Source organism: Pollicipes pollicipes, unplaced genomic scaffold (assembly GCF_011947565.3).
Source record: "Pollicipes pollicipes isolate AB1234 unplaced genomic scaffold, Ppol_2.1 Scaffold_4881;HRSCAF=5763_pilon_pilon_pilon, whole genome shotgun sequence".
In the NCBI taxonomy this organism is placed as follows: domain Eukaryota; kingdom Metazoa; phylum Arthropoda; class Thecostraca; order Pollicipedomorpha; family Pollicipedidae; genus Pollicipes; species Pollicipes pollicipes.
The window spans coordinates 43,732,152-43,752,586 of NW_023596576.1; the positions used below are offsets into that span (position 1 = coordinate 43,732,152).

The 20,435-nt window shown below is 58.7% G+C and overlaps 1 protein-coding gene across 1 annotated transcript; it reads right to left on the bottom strand.

Moving 5' to 3' along the window:
• Window positions 1-1,638: 1,638 nt before the first annotated feature.
• On the bottom strand, window positions 1,639-19,984 carry LOC119100441 (serine/threonine-protein kinase 40). The gene is made up of 9 exons (XM_037223535.1): window positions 19,755-19,984; window positions 18,788-18,918; window positions 18,330-18,478; window positions 17,810-17,944; window positions 17,079-17,484; window positions 6,244-6,373; window positions 4,211-4,408; window positions 4,092-4,159; window positions 1,639-1,778 (listed from the first exon to the last, which is right to left on the bottom strand). The coding sequence occupies exons 2-9, from the start codon at window positions 18,909-18,911 to the stop codon at window positions 1,639-1,641; spliced, it is 1,350 nt and encodes a 449-aa protein (XP_037079430.1). The 5' UTR covers window positions 18,912-18,918; window positions 19,755-19,984.
• Between the last annotated feature and the right edge of the window lie 451 nt (window positions 19,985-20,435).

Here is a 20,435-nt window from a genome sequence, read left to right on the forward strand (position 1 = left end):
CCATCCGTGGCGGGATGGGTTCGAGTCGCTTTAGGGCGCTCGCTATTTGCCCTTGGCAGGTATGGCCTGCGGCCGGTGGCAGCGGTCGCGTTCAAGGTCAGTTGACGTCAGAGGGCAGGACGGACCGTGCCGGGCATTGCGGCACGTAAAGCTTTCGCCACTAAATTCTGCCGTTGCCTGGAACTGCGCGATCGGATGGTGGGGGTCAGGGCTCACACAAGCACTGCTTTGCGTGAGCGCTGATCCCAGAAATCCACCCATTCAAAGGATTCGGACCAAATTTATTTTTTTTAAAACTGCAAGCCGCGTGTCTCTCGGATTTGTCCCACCTGCCTCCCAAAGTAGGGGAGGAGGCTTGAGTCTCACCTGAGATGCTTAGCCCACAGCTGATAAGGAAGATACATAATCTCCCATGGTTGCCTGATAGTACAATCGTCAGAACCCATTTGTCCTACGCGCATGCAGAGCATGTTACATTGCAACGCACAGCTCGTCGTCTTGGGACATTTTCTTTACAGCCCCCCCCCCCCGCCCCACTTCCCCACCACTAGTAGCTTGCTGTATTCTCTGAAGTGCAGCGGTCAGCGCACCTGTTCACTTACCACCACTCTGCGGCTTTGAGGCCATTGGTCGCCGGAGGCTGCGGCGCCGGGACGGTCGAACGTTCTCAGTCTGAATAACGTTAGTCGGCGCCGGGACGGTCGAACGTTCCCAGTCTGAATAACGTTAGTCGGCGCCGGGACGGTCGAACGTTCCCAGTCTGAATAACGTTAGTCGGCGCCGGGACGATTGAACGTTGCCAGTCTGAACAACGTTAATCGGCGCCGGGATGGTCGAACGTTCCCAGTCTGAATAACGTTAATCGGCGCCGGGACGGTCAAACGTTCCCAGTCTGAATAACGTTAGTCGGCGCCGGGACGGTCGAACGTTCCCAGTCCGAATAACGCTAGTCGGCTCCGGGACGGTCGAACGTTCCCGGTCTGAATAACGTTAGTCGGCGCCGGGATGGTCGAACGATGCCAGTCTGAATAGCGTCAGTCGGCGCCGGGATGGTCGAACGTTCCCAGTCTGAATAACGTTGGGCGGCGCCGGGACGGTCGGACGTTCCCACTCTGAACAACGCTAGTCGGCGCCGGGACGCGTCGAACGTTCCCAGTCTGAATAACGTTAGTCGGCGCCGGGGCGCGTCGAAAGTTCCCAGTCTGAATAACGCCAAACGACGACCGGAGGAACTGCTGGCCGAAGATTGGGTTAGATGATAGTGCCACTGGGGAGGGTAGCATCCCGGAAAATGTCCCGTCTTCCCGTCTGCATCGATACCTCGCCACTGATGCTCCACGAAATCGCCTGACGGCTGTTGCGACACCAGGCGGCAGCACCGTACTCAATGCAGCCGCAGGGGAAGAATTGCGAATCCACCAGTGCATGGTTAGCTCGGGATTTTTTTTTAGCGCAAACGAATTTCCGTCGTCCTCTGAAAGCGTATTGTCCACGGAACCATCATCGGCTCTCCGTGCTGCTGTGTGTCTCGGAGTGACGCGCGCTCGAGTCGAGGGAACTCAGGAGTGTATCCGCACGCCTGGCGTTACGGGCTGTTATTCGCCGGCGCGTCACGTCCATTGGGCGGACGCCGCGGTTTCATGTCGCGAGGCTGACCTTTACCACCGCCGTGCTGGCGCCGGCGTTACATACTGGCACGATCCGGCGCGGACCGCTCAGCTGTTTGTCCGGACGGCCGCCAGGTGGCAGGTCGACGGCGTTGGTGCCCCTGGCGGTGTCTGCACCGGAGGTACGGGGCCTCAGGTCCAGGCGCCGGCGCGGGGACACTGAGCTCACTGCGCCATCATGCCGGCTGGTTGTTTGGGCTTGGGGTGCAGCGACTGCACGGTCTTGCAGCGTCCGTAACAAATTATTTATCGAACTCTTCAGCAGTTTAAAAGCTGCCTACCACCAGTATGAACTCCTTAGGAAGGTGTATATGAAGGGCAGAACTTTGTGTGCGATGCAAATTTTAAGATACGTCCCATGTATGGTGAGTTGTCACACAGTAAATCGGAGAGCGCCAGAGACGGCGCAGCCCGGTCAACGTACCTCAGGCGTTTGACGCTTGGTATGTGTCAGCATACGAGCGCATGTTCCATTGTCAGCATGGCGTTAACAGTGGCGACACCGAGATAGTTCGTCGCAGCACGGAAGTTAATGTTTGGCATAAGCATGGCCAATCCGCAAGCGGCACAAGATGACTTTCTCCCGTCTAGACTTTCGATAGGATGACTATCATTTCTGGATACCAGAGTCAAGGCTTTTCAGTTTGCCGGCACCCGTCGCATCCCATGTGCTCCACCATTCTCCGCGCACAAGAAGCAGAGATGGCCGAGTATAGGTCTGTAGCGGGAATTAGGAACGCCCTTCAACTGGAGCGAAGAGAAACGCGCTGTGCGGCAGCGGCAGCCAGCTCATTTCCCCGTAATGCCGATGTAACTCGGAATCTAGCACAGTGCCTTAGTCTTCCAGCCCGGTACAGAGTCGAGACAATCTATACCATGCGAAGTAAGGAAAGGACTGAACCACCTGGGGAGTTCAGATTCCCCGAGGCCGTGTCTCCGTCAGACGCCTGTGCTGATCGGCATCCTCTCACTGCACGGCGTCATCGGTCTCCCCGCCCGACACATGCCGGCGGTCTCGCCGGGCGGCAGAGGTTCGGGGCTGCCAACCACGGCCCGCTTTCCCGCACCTCACTCGACGGGCCGCGACGCAGACACGGGCTGCCTTAGGTGATGTATTTTCGATATTGCCGACATGTCATAACTTACCAGTCTGATCACTTCGTCTGGGATCCTTTGCGTTAAACCTGGCGCAATCAGAAACGAGGATCTAATGCCGGATAGCTTCGTTGTCATCGCATCGCGTGACCGTATCGCGGATACATGTCACCAGTTGTACGGGGCGGCCCGGCGCGCGCGCGCGGGGGCGGCGCCGGCGTGGAGGTGGTGCCCGACGCCGCCGGCCCAGAGCGGCCCGACTCGGGCCGCGCGCGCGGCCGGTGGGCACGGCGGCCGCGTCCGATGCGGGTCTATCACAGTGGAGGACAACAATGTGGGGGCCGGCAGCTGCCAATATGAACGATGAGACCACATCACACCGGCACGACATTCACAGGCACACGGCGACGGATGGTGGCGGGTCTGGGGAGCGGAGCGCCAGCTGGCGCAGTCGGGACGCGGCCCCGACCGCCAGCGGGCGCGGCCGGCTGCCGGGGCCCAGACATGCCCTCCTCCAGCTCGCGTTAGTCACGTCCACACGCACACAGAACTGGCGCTGGACTCGAGAAAACGCGCGAGTGCGAGAGAACCAGAGATGGCAGGGATTTTCCCGGCCACGATTTCACATTGACCTCGGAAAGGACACCCATAACTACCATGTGAAACTCAGGCAGGCTGTCAACAGAACCCTGCAGGCCAGATAATACCCTTAAGAGGCTAGTTCGCAGGGAATTCCTAACAACACGGTCTCTCGAAGTCGTCCAAACGGCAGAGCGCGGATGGCTGTCACACGAGCAGCCGGGATGGCTGTCACAGAGGTTCAGCTAAGGGTCAACCAGCCCGGTTGTGGCGCCAGTCAGAGGTGGGTTGTACAGCAGCAACGCCTATTGGGCATGAAGCCGCAGGCCAGGACGGGATTCAACGTGAGAAAACCAATGTACGCACGGAAGTTTCTGACAGATCTGGGATGACGTGGAACATTCCAGGAGGATCACAAGAAAAGCAACTGCACGGCAGGGCGCTGAAAGAAACAAACTGGGCACGTGACGCCAGCCGAATCCAGTGCCCACAGAGGGCAGCACAGTCCCACCAATCGTTCATCACTGGAACATGTCTGACATTCGTGACACGCACACCGGCTCGCGCGCGCGTGTGCGGCGACTGGGAGGGGGTCGGGGAACAGTAATGCCCGCGGGAGGGTAGGGGAGACGGGAACCGCGCGCCGCGCCGCCCTCACACCGCGTCGCGCCGCTGCAGCACGCGGTCCAGCCGCTCGATGACCGCGTGCCGCGACATGCCCAGCAGCGGGTTGGCCGGCTCGGCGCGTGCCCGCCTCCTGGTTGACGGTGAACAGCTTGCTCTCCATGAGCTGCAGCTGGTTGACCTTGGTCTCGAGGCTGCCGCCGGGCGCGTGCGGGGGCGGCGGCCGGCGCTCGTCGACGGCCGGCTCGGCCAGCTGCGGCACCACCTGGTCGTGGCCCCCCCGGTCGCGCGGCGCCAGGTACAGGCTGTGCATGAGGCGCAGCAGGTTGTTGTGCCGGCCGAAGTAGCGCTCCGTCACCTGGTCGGCCGTGATGCGCTGCCGCGGGTCGAGCAGCAGCAGGCGCCGGATCAGCATCGTCGTCGGCTCGGACACACGGCCGTCGCTGAAACGGCGGCCCATCGTTAGCAGGGGCGGCGCGCCACGCTCAGGGCTACACCAACGGCAGGCCCACGCTGGCACGGTGGAGCGGCTCCACCACACCAGCAGGGCACCAACACCATACCCGCATCGAAAGGGTAACACGACATCCAGCATCACCACACCAACGCCAGTTCCCTCGCCCGCAGGGTGGCGTGGCGCCATGCATACGGGCACACTGTCATCAACACCACATCAGTAGGACGACTGAACGACACACAAATGGAGCAATGCCAGAGGAGAACGTGAGCCGTAACAGTAACTGCGCTATCCGGTGACAACGTTACTGCACATTGTCACGGCAGGCATTGCAGGGCATGGCGGCTCAGAAACGTACGCCATATGTCGCAAAATCAAAATTATCATTACAAACCAGGCAGCAAATTGCTCGTACTTTTCCGGCGAAACTAGCGTCAATTATTCTAAGATGGGGCATTAGCATTTTCTATATGCTAATGCCGTCAGCGGCGGCATTTTTCCTTGAGTTTAGTGTCACTCCCCATCATAACTGACCAGCACAACAAAGCTATCACCGAAAATAACATTTAAGGATTGTTGGTCGATGAAGTAAAGGTCAGCGATGGCACTTGTCACACTAAACCGCTCCATAAAACCAAATAATTTCGTCATTTTCCAAACACCCACACTGTATAGACTACAGGTGTATCCCAACTGGAGCAACATGCTTGGAGCAGGTCGCAAGTTTGAGCCGACTAGGGTTCCCTGGCGGTCTCGGTTCTCTACACCGTATGAACAGCTCGAGGGGCAGGTGGCGGCCATGACAGCCGCCCTCAACACTGCCCAGTGTCACTGGCGCACGCCGTGTACCTCTGGGGCGGGGGCGGAGGTGGGGGGTGGCCAATGCGTGTCGAGGGCGCCCCTCACGCAGAGCGAGGGACGGGGAGGGGGAGTGCGCGGGCTTCATAAAGCAGGTCCCATTCGGAGCGCCGCCCATGAGTGGCTGGAGCCAGCTGATCCGGTGGCCGCGTGACCGCTTTGATAACAAACCATCCGGACGACGGGATGGGGGTGACCTTGGCCCCAATTCTGGTAGAACCCGTTCGGCCAAGGCTCGGCCCCCGGCCGCCGTCGCCGCCGCCGCCGCATCAGCATGACATCTGACCAACAGCGCCAGCATTGCCGGCGGTGGCTATTCCGCGCGACCCGCGAGACGGTGCCAGCAAGCCCGATAATCGGTGTCAGAGCGCCGGCCGGCGGTGCGACTGGCCGGTGACGTCATAGCGCGCCCCAGCGGGCCACCGGCCGCGCAGGGCGGGCCAGAGCCGGCGCGAGCCGGCTCGCCGGGCCGCGGACCACGGCGGAGGATCGACCGAGCCGGCCGGCCGGCAAACAGCGACAAAGCCCCGACAAGTCCGGCCCGCCCTCCGTCTTTCTCCCAGTCCTGCTCCTCCCTCTCTTCTCTCGCCCCACGCCTGAAGACCCGTCGCCCCAGCCAGACCGTAGCAGACGGGCGGCGTCTCGAGCCGCTGACCCCACCGGGCGGCGCGAACCTTCGAGGGCGTTAGCGCCGCTCCGGGCGGCGGACGTGCCCGTCTACCGTCCCAGCGTCGGCCGGTCGCCGCCGCCCAGCTGGATTTCACCGGTTCGCCCGGGCCGCGCGTGCTCTCGCCGGCCGGCCCGGTCGCCGCCGCCGCCGGCCGGACGTGGCTCACGTCCGGCCCCGACCCACTGACCGGCGACCGCCGCGGAACGCGCGCCCACCGGCGCACAGACACGGGATGGAGCGAGTGGCGCGGGGCGCTGGCTCGGGTGCGTGACGGACGCCGCTGGTGCACTTACTCAGGGATGACATAGTCGGCAGCCTTGATCTTGCGGAACAGCTCCTGCGGCACGGCGTCGTAGAAGGGGAACTGGCCGTACAGCATCGTGTAGAGCACAACGCCCAGCGCCCACATGTCCGACGGCTTGCCTGTGAAAGAGCGAGTGGTCACGAACGATGTCACACTTCCACGAAACTCCATAGCACCGTGCGGAATGTTAAAGCTAGCGCTGGTTCAATAGCCGGCCGCCGAGTTCACGCAGACCGCCAAAAGCTGCCCATGGAGCGCCAAAAGCGGAGGTGATCGAGTCCAATGTCACCAGCCGTATCCTTGTTACAACAGGGTCCTCCTCACGTCCTCGACAGGTCCCCTCACACACTCCCGGCGTAATGGGAGGATGAAAGCGCTGAACGGTACGTGACACCCACTCACGTGCAGTATTAACCTCCCATATGGCCAGTGTTAAAGATCGCGTCGCTAACAAATGGCAACTTCAACGGTTCGCACGTGCAATTATACGCTTTGTTTACGGAAGACACCACAATGCCACAACTATAAATGATCCTTAAATCGAATCTACTTTGTCATGTGCCGCCCGCCAGTTTGCGACATTCTGTCGCAGCGCGCGTCACGATGAACACATGAACGCAGGGATCGCCGTCAGAGCCTGTGACATCTGTCACCGCTGACATGACCTGGTGACTGACGCGACATATGAGTTTCCATGGTGGGCCTCGACCGGGCTGGCCGCGCGGCCCGCCGTCACGCTTCGCCGTACCACACAAAGTAGGCCCCGGGCAAAATTCAGGTGCGTCAAACTGGATGCGGATACAAAGCAATGAGTACATATTCTATCATTTTAATTTCTCACGCACACAACACGTGTGATTGTTCGATGATGGTTTGCATACAGCTGAGAAAGTACAGCTCTAAGAAAAACAAGCGGTCTGCGTGAGGCCCGTGCCATTATTTCCAGACGCCGTGAAATCTATGCGGGCAGCATACCGTCTAAAATAATGCAGCCGCTCGGCGTGGATATGCACACACGACTGACGCGCGACACACAGCGTGAGCACAGCGCGCGCGCACACGACACACAGCGTGGGCGGCGAGTGCTACACTACAGCGAAACCACTTGGCCTCTCCTGGCCACAGAGTCAGTCGCATAAGTATGGCCAACGCGCAGCCTAGAGAGAACCTCCGCTTTTTGTCGATACCTGTGGGATGCCAAGTCCCCCCCCCCCTCCCCTCCCCCTCAGCCGGGGTGGCAACTGGTCTTTACTCATGGAGCATGGGGATTATTACCGATCATCACATTCCGACTATGCTGCCACCTTGTCGGCGTTTGAAGTTCCGACAGATCGGTAAACGTCCCAAGTATGGCGTGGGAGCGAACGTGTGCAAAGAACCAGCGTTGCCTTCCCCCTCTCTAAGACATCTGGCAGCTTGATTCTCTAAACACCAATCCGACATGGCTTGAAGTCCCAACAGGAAGTGATTCTGTCAGCCGCACTGTCAACTGATAATTACACGTTACATCATCCTGCACAAGGAACATCCCTGGTAAAACACCTTCCCAGCTAAAAGGCTGCTGACTGTTGACATGAGGCGTGAATCCCGATTTCCAGCGGCATAAGTTCGGATGTAACATCTGACGCGTTAGCAAGCAAAGTGATGGAACGAGTGGCAGCGCGCTCGCCGATGCGCTCAGTCACCACTCAGTCATCTGCTTTTACATCATCCGTATATGTGAACACGTGCCCACGGCGAAAAGCTCATCCTCTGGTCCAGAGCTCCGGAGCGGAAGGCGTCCGTTGAGCATTTTTGTAATAAATGTGTCGCTCTGGGACCTGGCAGCAGAGAAACGATTCAGACTGACAGGGCGTCGTGGCTGAATACATCGGAGCTAGTGACCGCCATTTAATAAGAACCAGGCGGAAAGAAGAGAGCAGCGAACGACTGGATGAAGCTCCACTGCACCCACTGCGACGGGACAAGTTATTTCCAAACAGCGGATGGTGTTGCCTAGGATCTCCGATAATGACAGACATGAAGCATGAGGATGAAATCGACAAGCCCGTTGCGACAAAACCGGGCGTATGAAACACATAAGAAACTTCAACAAAAACATTAAAAAGCCTACGGATTTTGAAATGGAATCCATGCCTAGAACCACGGACGTACCAGCTTTCGGCCGACGTCTTTCACATCAGCTGTACATTCCGAACAAGTCTGGCAAACCGTGACAAATCAACGATGGGTCGTTTTGGCTGATTGGTCAGCAGGACGGCTGCCAGGCACCGCGCTCTAACGGAAGCTATACGTGAGAGAAATAACTCCAAACATCCCATCTCGACGCGACTCATTACCGCCAGCCCGACGGTCCGCTTTCCACACCTCCGGTGAGGGCTGGGCCGAGCCGGGGCCGCGCGGCGCAGCTCCGCCGCGGGCGGCACGTGTCCGGCCGCCGCCCCGTGCGAAGCTGGGCGGATCACGCCCGGTCAGCGGGTCCCGGAACCGCGGCGACAGCAGGACGGCGGCCGACCATCCCCGCCCGGGCCGACCACCGCCGCCACCGCCGCCGCCGCCCGGACCGGTCGAGGAGCTCGCCACCGTCCTGCGGCGCCGCGAAGGCCGGCCGCGGGCGCGCCGTCGCCGGCTGCTGCCCACCACACCCGCCGCCTTTGTTCGCCGGCCGCCGGATCCGGGCGCTGCGATGCACGCCGCCGCCATCGGCGCGCGGCGTGGCGCAACACACGGGAAGTGAGACAGCGGCGCGCCTCCCACGCGGCGGGTGTGTCACGGCACGGCGCGAGCGCGCGATATCGCCCGGCCGTCCATGGTCGGCACCCCCGGCCAGCGGCGGCCAGGCGGCACGTTAGCGGCGGTACGGCCCGCCAGTGCCGGCCGGATGGTCGCCAGACAAGGCGGACGCTGTCGATGGCAATACGTGGCTCAGCGGCGGTGGACACGGGCGAGCTACGCAACCGCTGGGGAAGCCCGTGTGATCAGACGGGGGTAGACGCGGGCTATCGTCGCCGCCCGATGACGTGGACGCACCATCGTCATCGCCGCTGACCGGTGATGTTGACACGCCCTTGTCATCGCCGCTGACCGGCGACAAGGAGCTGTGCATTCCTGCGTGACATCGATGGCTGTCCGGGTCCGGCTAGCCGCCCGGCGGATGGAGGAGCCGTCGTCGGTGACCCGGTGCGGGTCGCGGCCAGCTGGGGGCAACATCATGACAGCCGCCTGACCACCTAGCGCACGGCGGAGTGCCGGGCAGCGAGATGCGTCCACCCTGCGCTCCCAGGCGCCCATACCCGGGGCCGCAGCAAACGTCAGCAGCTCGGATACAGTGTGCGCTGTGTGTATCCGCGGATAATGTAGTGTTCGAGGACGTTTCGAGCTACGAAACTCCATATGAAGGGAAATTCTTCCCTGCCCGTGTTACAGCTGCCATAACCTAGCGACGACCCAAACTGGCTTCATAGAATACCTCGCCAGCCCTGCACGCGTTCCCATGTTGGCTCAACGCCGCTGTCGTCGAAGCCAGTTAAAAGCAAGGACACTAGCGCCTCACGGACCTGGTAATCAATGAACGCTGTTATCTTTTCAACTTGCACCTGTTTGGACCGGACAAAACGACTACCGAACATCATGAAAGGGACCTGACATGCGCAGGTGCAAAATGTAAAACATTCGCAACGAGCCTTGCGTAACATTCGCGCAACCCTACGAAAGCGATTTGAAGAATAAGTAAAAGGCAATAGCGCAACCCCGGCGCCATACGGGGAAATGTGTGGAGCCTGCACGCAATGAGCTGATATTTCACAATAATATGCCCAACTCTACGCTACCAGCGCTTGACAACATGTCGCTAACGCATGCCTAGTTTGCAACAAATTAACCTGCGCCCGCCCGGGGATCTGAGACATCCGTGCCCGACCGGGAGGAAAGCTGACTCCCACAGCCCCCCCTCCCCCGGGGACCTGAGACATGCGTGCCCGACCGGGAGGATAGTTGACTCCCACAGCCCCCATCCGTCACCCCCCCCCCCCCCCCCCCGGGGGTCTGAGACATCAGTGCTCGACCGGGAGGAAAGCTGACTTCTACAGCGCCCATCCGCCACCCCCCCTCCCCCTCCCCGAATCTCGAACTTCCAGACGTCGTGCGAAAAAAACAGATACCGTTGAAACAGTCTCGTCAAATCACGAAGAATGCGCGCAATCGGTTTTGCCTTAGTTCAAATGTGCGGTCACCAGAGCTCCCGAAACGAAAAACACCTCGTTAAATATACGCGCTCGCGGTTGCGTCAGATGCGGGGATGACACGGATAACAGGCCGGATGAAGTTGCCGGTCGCCTTGGTTTCCTCCGTCGACTGAGCCGCTGGAGCACAGGCGAAAGGCCGCGGCGGGTGCGTCGCCGGCGGCCGCCGCGGCCACGGCCGGCCATCACGTCCGCCGGCGCGGCGCCGACATGTTTCGACAGCTCGCACACGGACGGTCACGAAATACGGCCGCTTACAGAACCGCGCGCATCGCCGTTTCCAAACGTCGCTGACAGTCGTTTGACTTTCGACAGGGCCGCCGCCAGTAACGACACGGCCAGAGAAATCGCACCTCGATCGGCCGGCACGCCGCCGCCCGCGGTCGACGACCGAGGGCGGCCCGCCGGCCTGGGACGGATGGTCACGCGGACACGCGGCCGGACGCACACAACTGCAGACAGACATACAGCACGCACGGAGCCCGGCGGCGCGCGGCGCGCGGTCGGCGGCGGCGGCGACGGTGGCGCGCGGTCCCTCCGTGCCCAGTTGCGTCAGCAGGTGCCCCGTCAGACCATTACGGGTGGCTCTGTTTATCGGCCGATTGCACCACCCGCGCCCCACCGCCGCATCCAGGGCACGCACTCGCAAAAACCCGCACCGCGGGCGTCGCTGGAGCCGGCGCACACGGTGCGCGCGCGCGCACGGAGACTGCATTAGCTGCACTCCCAGCCGGCGTTGCACAACCGTTTGAAGCAGGTTGCGAAGCCTTGAGGCCGCGGTGGAACGGGCCTGAGCCGACGGCGGCGGGTCGCATCCGGCGGCGTGCTGCACTGTCCCCGAGACTCGCCTTCACGGCCGAGGTGTGAAGGGTCGGACCGCCACTCACGCCGAGCCCCGATCCAACGGGCCGAAATTACTTCACGCTAACGAAACCAGAGACGTTTCACAATGCACTATGCAAACGATTGGTGAAATATCGTTTCATCACAGGCACTGACGCCCATGAAATTAGGTTCGCGAACGTCTGCAGAAAGCGTGCATGCCGCCCCCAGCTGACGGGAACGATGAAAGGCTGAGACTCAAATGCGCCCGACGACCAAGAGGCATCGAATGGAGTGGCACGCATGACCTCCAAATGCGAAGGACAGGGGCAGTGTCAAGGACAGTGGGAAGGACAGTGTCAGGTTGCGAACTAACCCGTGACGGCCTGAGTCATGCCTGACACACCGGTCATGCCTGACACACCAGGGCTCAGCCGAGCCATCGGATACCACGTCCCTGGGAACGAGGTGGGCGGCGCGCCACGTGATCTGCCACCCGCTGGTGTAGGGCGCACACTCGACACCACCGCAGCGCTCCACGAGCCTGTCCTGTCGCCGCACCTCGCACCTCCGTGGGCACGGCACGTCCCATCCTGTCCCGACACGGCACACCTCCAGCCGCTGTCGGCGTTCCCTACCCACCCCGGCGCCTCACACCAGCAGCCACGCCCAGCCCGCGCCCGCACCTCCAGCGGCGGCAGGCGCGCCTGCCCGGCCTCGGCAGTCCACACCTCCGGCGGCTGGTCGGCCACCTCCGGCTCCGGTCGGAGCCCGCCGCCGCCGCCGCCCGACGCCAATTAGCGCGAAGGTCAGCGCGGGCTCGGCGGCGCGGCTGAGGTCACGGGGCCGTGTAACCGGCGCCGTGACCCGACCGGCCGCCCGTCACCGCCAATGTCAATGTCGGTCGGCCGACACGCGCCCGCTGCAATCGCGCGCTCCCACACGAGAAAAACGGGTTTCATCATGCGTTTCGATACTACAATGGCTGCGGTGTGGCAACGGCTGGCTGACCCGTTAGCCGAAGTCGGCGGGCCACGTGTAATATGGGGGGCCGCCGGCCCGGCTGGCAGGGCGACAGGGTCGAGGGAGCGCGCGCTAAACGGCGGGGGAGAACGCCACAGTTGCGAGAGCACTCAATACTGTCGGAAAGAGGTGCGTGGATATGGTATCTGGTTGGTGGAGCTGACGAAAAGTAGAGCGTGCACCTCCGGTGGCCTATTGCACGACGTTGGTCACAGGTGTCATGACCAGAGGCACGTTCTTTATAGGCCAACGCTATGCCAGGGTAGACACCCTTGACGTCACAGAGGGCAACGTCAAATATTCAACAGTAAACGGACTTCAGTCGTTCGTACATGACACAGCGATTTGTGACGTCATAGGCAACTACCAACACTCGCTAATGACGAACAGACACCAGTGCTGCGTCACTAATACTCTCTAGATTCCCGGGTGGCAACTGGACCGCTGTCTCGCTACGTAATGCGCTGGAACAAGCCTGAAGTATGCGGCTGAGGTACGCCTAGAGCTGGTTACCAGCTGGCGGCGGGGCCTGAGGAGGGAGCGCGCGGTACCAAGACGGGTGACTGCGGACAGCCGCCACGCATCGGCTTCGGGTCGCTCGACGCCGGCGCCCGGCGCGCCGCCTCGACGCGCCGCACACCTCCGCTGACGGACATCGCCCGTGGAGGCCAGTGGACTGGAAACGACGCCGCTCGCTCGTCTCCAGCGAGCCGCTTCTCGAAACGTCGCCTCAAATAGCCAGCACCATTCGCGGCGTGGCATGAGTCAATTGGATGAGAATAGCCGCGGCGCGGCCCGCCGGGCGATCCGCCGGCGCCCCGCCGGCCAGCAGCCGGCTGAGAGGGGGGTGAGGGAGGGGTAGCTGGTGCAACTGGTTCTGGCGTTGCGTCATGGGCGGCCGGGACCAGCCTGCCAGGCGGACCCTGACACACACGTGATGAGCAGCGCGCCTGACCTTGTATCAGCCTTGAGCGGGCGGCGGCGGCGGCGGCCGGCGCGCCAGGCCGGGCCGGGCGCGGCACGGGTGCACGACCTGCCGCCGCGTGCCGCGCCCGGGCACGCAGCTCGGCCCAGCACGTCACGTCCCACCTGCAGCCGCCGCCGCCGTCAACGCGCGCCGCTGACGCGCGCCCCGCCCGACCCTGTCGGCAGGGCGCAGTGCGCCCGCGCGACCCGGGCCCGGCCGCCCGCCAATGTTTTGTAACCGGACTGCGCAACCGAATCGGGCCGGCCCGCTGCAGCCCGCTGGGAGTGTCCCCTACTGCGGCCCTGCGCAACGGCCGGCGCCGATTACAGCACCGGCGCAGGGCGCCGAACGCGTGGACGGGGCGGACCCGCGGCGGGGCGGAGCAACGTGCCGGCGGACGGCGGACGGACAGCGGAGTTCGCGAACGGCGCTGCAGACGGACGTGGGGCCACTGGTCGGAGGGCCGGGGCGAGCCGATACTGGGCCACCACATTCTGTTAGCAGGCTTTCGTGCGTGGCGAGGAGGAAGAAATGCTGGGTTACATTATGACGTCGAAAGCTTAACAGTGCGTTGTGAGATATTCTGGTGCAAGACTACATAAGTCATTTCAATTGTGGAAACGGTTTACTCAGGCGTCAAGTGAGCATCATTTCGATCGTGGCTCACAGAATATTGTTCACGGAACATTCGACTCTTACGTGATGTTCTGAAACCCACAATGTTCACATTTCGATAATGTAAGCATGCAACAACGCAATGTCACCGTCCAAACGTCATTCGCTTGTCTCTAAGTGAATCCATGCGGTCACAATATACCCCAGCAAGCCACGTGAACGTTTCTGAAACCAAGAGAGCGGGCTCTATTGCGTAGACCGAACAGAGCGAGCGTTGCACAACAAGGTCAACAAGACCTTGGAGTCCCGCGAGGGACAACGTGAACGCGATACAATTCAACCAATCAGACGCCTTCTTCAGCGTGGGACGTGCGAGATGACAACAGATGAACATTGGTATGAGGCATGTGATACATGTGCAATGATACAGAGCAACCACACATAAGTGGGTCCTCTCAATGCGACAAAATGTTCCGTTTCCATGGGGGCAGGCAGGGATGTACCGCTAACGTGGCGTACACGCCCTGGTTCACGAATTTGGAAACTGGCGACATAAGCGTTTGGCCTGCCGTAGTCATTTTGGTCGATGAACCCGATGAAGTAAAATTGGTTTGTGATGTTAGACGCTGACCAAAGGACTGCAATACAATTGGCTGATGCTGCTCAATGGTTTACCATACACCCTGTGAGATTTTCGTGACACCAGCTATCTCAGTCTACGTCAGAGTGGCATGTATTCGGCGGTTCCTTAAGGCGACATGAGACTACGGGCCACTTCCCATTCGCCTGTACTTTGCAGCTGGTTTTCACCTGTATCTGCTCCGGTTGTTGGGATCTGACCTCAATCCGTGAAAATACCCATGCCCGGTGTATCCATGGTGTGTTGACGCGCACGGTCCGCGCCGCGCGGCCACGCACGTTTCTGCCAATACGACTGTCGTTTTCTGCAGTAACACAGCGTCCTTGGGTTGTCAAATTGTAGACCTGCTTTCGACCCATATCGCGTTATTCGCGTTAAATTTTGATCTCTTTGCAATCCCGCCAGAAAACGACGCATAAAAAATAGCTGTAATGTACTTGATTCTGGACAATGGCAGCACAAGGTTTAAAGAACCGCGCCACGTATTTAAGGCGCACTGCACGGATCCCCGCCAGTGGCTGTCACCATCTGTCTGTGACTGGCGCTACAGCCGGGACCGACCGGGCTGTCCATGTTAACAGCCGTGCCATATTTCGAGTCAGGCTCGCTCGGCCCGCGGCTCTGCTCCAAACCAGAGGCGTATCGCGGAGTGGAACGGCAGGCGCTAGCCGCCACCGACCGGCCGGTTTACTCACATTTGAAGGAGCCCAATGACCGGCGAGGACAACGGAGAAACCTGAGTCAGGTCCTCTGGATCGCCCAACACAGCGGAAAACACTGAGCTGGTAACAACCATGATGAAACAGGGGGCGCAAAAGGATTCCATACAGACTTGCAGCCTCGGAACAACGCACGAACGGGACACTTAAACCCCGAGGCCGAGTATATGAACCTCGCAAAGAAGTCGCGACAATAGCCATAGCAAATCGGCTTATCCTACTCTAGGACAACGGACAGTCTGGCATTGGGCAAATACTGGTTGCGATGGACGGTGACTGTGCATCTTGCGTTTCACCACCGGCAATGACAACAGCGGCCGCACCACTGCCACCCGCATGACTTTGCACAACTGGCGCCCGTAAAAACTGCCCACCCCGGCGGCTAGCTTCGCGTCGCCCGTGTAATCCCCGCCACTGGCTTTCCCGGATGCACCAGTGCGGGGTCATGCCGCACGGTCGCAGGTCACGAGTGCGCGCGTGCCGGTGCCGGTCCGGCCCGGTCACGAGTCTATTCTGGGCGCGGGGCGTCACGCCCGTGCACGGGCCTCGCCCCCGCATTCCACGCGCGCACCTGGCCGCTCCGCTGATCCGGTCCTTACATGGCCTCCACAACGGCCTCTCCTCACATACGAAGCTACTGAAAGCCGGCCGGCCGCATGCCGGCTTTCCGAGGGCGCCCTTGTGAGCAGCTGAGTGCAAAGTTCGGTCGGGTACCAGCTGGGCCCGTGCCTGCTCACCCGACGGGTGACCTTGTGGGCAGCTGCATTCAACACCGGGAACCCGCGACCTGTTACTGCATATCCTCGCGCAGGGATGCGCTCGAACCTCGTCTTTTAGCTGAATGCCGAGCCTTTCCACGCGTCACAAACCAGAGCGCGCACCACGCGCGTGCACCACACATTTTGGGCGGCCGTGGGAGATACGTCCCGGAGGCGCCGTCTTAACGTGCTCCTTTGCCAGCATCAACAACGTTGTGAGATATCGGCGCTAAGTGACCACCCAGCCGAAGTGCCCCAAAGCCCCCTTGCTACTACGAAGGTATGAGATGTTTACCTCCAGTATCATCCACCACCCCCACCGATCCTGCAAACAGTCGCCCCGTCGGTATGTCTACCAAGATCAGCGCTCCTCCATGGGTAACCTTCCCTCGACTCACTGCGTTTTCGCGCTCCAACAGTAGCGTAAGGGGGACGGGGGGGGGGAGGGAAGGCGTGCGGACTCGTCCGATATGGTGCAACCGGAGGCCAATCATCACCGCGAGCGCGGGCGCGGTCTGACGCAACACTCGGATGGAGGGCAAGGGGGACCACGGTGGGACACGGAGCACGTACAGCGGCCGGCACCTGCCTTCGGCGACCGATCATTCCCGATCGCGGCCGTCCGGGGCGTTCGATAACAGACGCCGACGTGCAGCGGTGATTCGCGGCCGTTCGGATCAGCTTACGGGTGCGGCAAACTGCGCAGACCGGCGACTACGCCGGGACGCGGGTGCAGTCCGGACGCCGGCCGACGCCAAACAATGCAGCTGCCCGGCGCGGCACGGCGCCACCCGGGCGCACTCGTCACAGCCGGACCACCTCCGGCGTTACGTCACGCGTCCTGCAGTCGGGACCGGGCGGCCGCGGCGTCACGTCCGCCACCACGCGAGCTGGACACCACCGGTTCGCCCCGGAGCCACGCGGAGGTCCGCAGCCGAAGCCGGAGCGCCGCACCTCCGGCCAGCACGTCGGTGGGCGGGACCGACACCGGCGGCCACGGCCGGCGACTCGCACCTCCGCAGAGGGAGTCGGCACTCACCTAGATAGGGCTTTCCGCTGAGCACGTCCGGGCTGATGTACGCCGGCGAGCCGCGTTGGTCCTTCAGCAGGTCGTCCTCGTTCAGCAGGTGCTTGCCCAGACAAAAGTTGGTCAGCACTACCTTCTTGGTGCGCCGGTTGAGCACGATGTTGCCCAGCTTGAGGTCGCGGTGGACCACGTTATTCTTATGCAGCATGGCCACTACCCGCACCACGTGGCTGAAGACGAGCAGCGCCTCCTGCTCGGCCAGCCGCTTCTGGCGGATGACGTAGTGCTGCAGGTTGATGTGCTCGCTGGGTGAGAAGTCGTGCGGCGTGAGGCAGTCGAGCACGAGCGCCACGCGCTGCACGGCGCGGCCCGAGTAGACGGTGCCGCGGCTCGTGTCCACCTCCTCCAGGGCGATGTCCTGCGGCGCACGGCCACGGTCACAGCGGAGCCGGACGCGGCGCGGCATACACGCACACAGCGCCAGTCGGCCGGCCAGCTGGCTAACACACCAAGCAGATGGTGGGCAAGTATACCCACATAAAACTTTATCTATGAACAGTGAGGGTGGCCCTGGCAAATCAGTCCATGCTGGAAATTATAGGAAACACTATTAACATTGATAATTGGAGCTACCAACACTATTAACTGACGACTGAAGCTACCAAAACTATTAAATGACAATTGAAGCTGACCATTCACATAAAATATGGAAAACAACACATAACACTGAAAAGTTGCAGCACCTTGTAAAGTCCATGATGCTGAATCACCCCCTGCTGGCCTCGCAACAGTGAGAGAAGCGAGTATTCCGTATGCAAAAGCATCTTGCCTTGCCGGTCGTCCTGTGTCTCCTCACTAGGAGGCTTCAAGCTTAATATCTAAGTGGAAAAAATCACAGATGGTTATGCAATGAAATGGGGAGGAGATGAATGCAGCAGACTTTTCCCAGCATCACAGCCAAGGAAGCAAACCTGGATAATGTTTCAGCAATTTTGCTGTATGAGATGACAGAAGACTGCACCTAACATTACTTAAGGAAATGTCGGGTAATACAGTAAGGTTCATATCATTTTTAATTAACCTGCTTGTTTGTAAAAATGTTTCAAATAGAACAATACATTTCTTACATAGCACAAGAGGAGAAATTCTTTTCAAGATCACAATGCATTCACATTCACAACCAGCAAAAAACTTTTTAAAAATAATGTACAGTGAAGAACATATTTTCACACAGTACAGGATAAAAATTGCTGGAAAGCATACCTTGACAGTGAAGAACTTGTCTGTTTTTTCTTGCCTTGCCAAGCACTGAACAATACTTTTGACAGGAGAATTTCCCAAAACTGGTCCCAGGATGAAAGGTCCAACTTTCTTCACTCGAACCAGGTCTACTGGCGTTCCAGCAGGAGGATCTGAAGGAGAAAAACACTGATATCCACAGAAATTTTCAACAAGACTATTATAAACTGCAGCACAGCTGCAATGCGGCAGGGTGCAAATAACCATTGCAGTTGGTGTGGCCTTAAAACCCAATCACTAGCTGATGAGGAGCAGCATTCAACACAACACAATACATTGTCTTGACAAGCTCCATGTCTATTCTACAAAGACATCCAACAGAGCAATATACATCAGGAATGGTGAGGAATATTACCACAATGATCTATCTAGCAAATAGCAATGCACAATTTTACTGGTCTACCATATGCACATCATCTTACATGATACATCCTTTTCTTTCAAAGAGCCTAAAGCTTCAGATATCCGTATCTTCTTTGGGTTGACAACAGGAACAACTTGTGAGCAGCAGCAGCTAGATGATCTTTTTCTAGACCGGAAACTCATCTCAGCACTGAAAATGCAGTGTCAATGCATTAAAGACACAACCCTGATGCACTACAAATGCACACTGTGATACATGCAACATTTATGTACCTGATTTGTGGCAAGTTGTTAAAGTAAACAGCCAGCTAGAAACAAGGTGTATGCCAAAATAACATCTCTGCTGCATGTCACTTGTCATTAGATAATGGATGCAGCAGACCATAAAACAAGCCAGCAAAAATATCAAGATTGAAGTGATAGCTTGCCTCAGTTGAGCCAAGTCATATTCTACACCATTATAATTTTTGTTGAAAAAAAGTTATTTATGCATGGAGCCATCCTAGTTTTTCAGAGCCAAAGTTAATTCCTACTTGTCATTTGAAAGTTAAACAACAAGGTTACACTTTCAGCTGTTTTCAATGGCCTTAATGACTCTTTATTATGCCTGAGAGGCACATCATAGAACAGCTAAATCTTTAGAAATCAACCTGAAACACCTTCATATTCTTATTGATGCTATCATGCCAGGTGTGGCCCAGATGCATAACAACATACGAACAGCATGAGTTGCAAATGGCAGTTTCACACAGTCATTCAAGATTGTAGTGAAAATGTCATTGTATGACATAACTGGCGCCACCGACACTCTCTTTGTAACATAACTGTTAAAAAGTTACGTTCCTCAAATTCGGGTATGTGGCTATACATGCGTACACTGCAAGTAATATCCTTAATTAAACCTTGACACCCCTTGCCTCCCCTCAGAACATGAGCATGTTACACCTGATCAGCGTGACAGCTACACCGCGCGATATATATCAATGCACATATGTATCTACTACTGCAGAGGCATACTGTTCTTACCTGCGCGAGGCCAGACAGGGGGAGATCTCTGGGCACTTCAGGCAGTTTTACTGCTCACACACTGCCCTCACTCACGCGCACAGAATTTCCGAAAAATGGCTACCTTATGGCAGAAGCCAAGAGGTAGACTAACAACGACCCGCCATGATGATGAGGAAAGGCTGGGACCACTGGGGCCGCGACGCAATATTGTGCCAGCGACACCGAGCCAGCGGAGCCCCAGGGTCATCCGAGGTGACGCAAACGTGACGCAAACCACAGTGAGTCGGACAAGGCATGGTCGTTCAAGGAATAACAAAAAGCTGACCCGTTAACACTCTTGATGACGCCATTAATAGTTATAAGCCAATGTATGGTTTGTGGTCTGATTAGTCTTTAGTTTAGTCATAACCTTGACAAAAAAATCGTTATTGTATCCTAAGTTATGAGTACAAAAGAGATTCATTGTCAAAAATGCATCCATTAAATACTAATGACGTCATTTGTGCTTTCAGTACTGCGACTTTTGAGTGCACATGCCTTAGCCAAAAGTGATTCCGATAAAATAATTAGAAATGGGATGACGCATGGATGGAGTGACGCAGGCACTCAAAAGCAGAATTACATAAGTTCTTTACGCTTCATCAGTGGCAAAGAAGGTCGCAACGGGTAAGACCCGTCAAACGCGGGTGATAGCTAAAC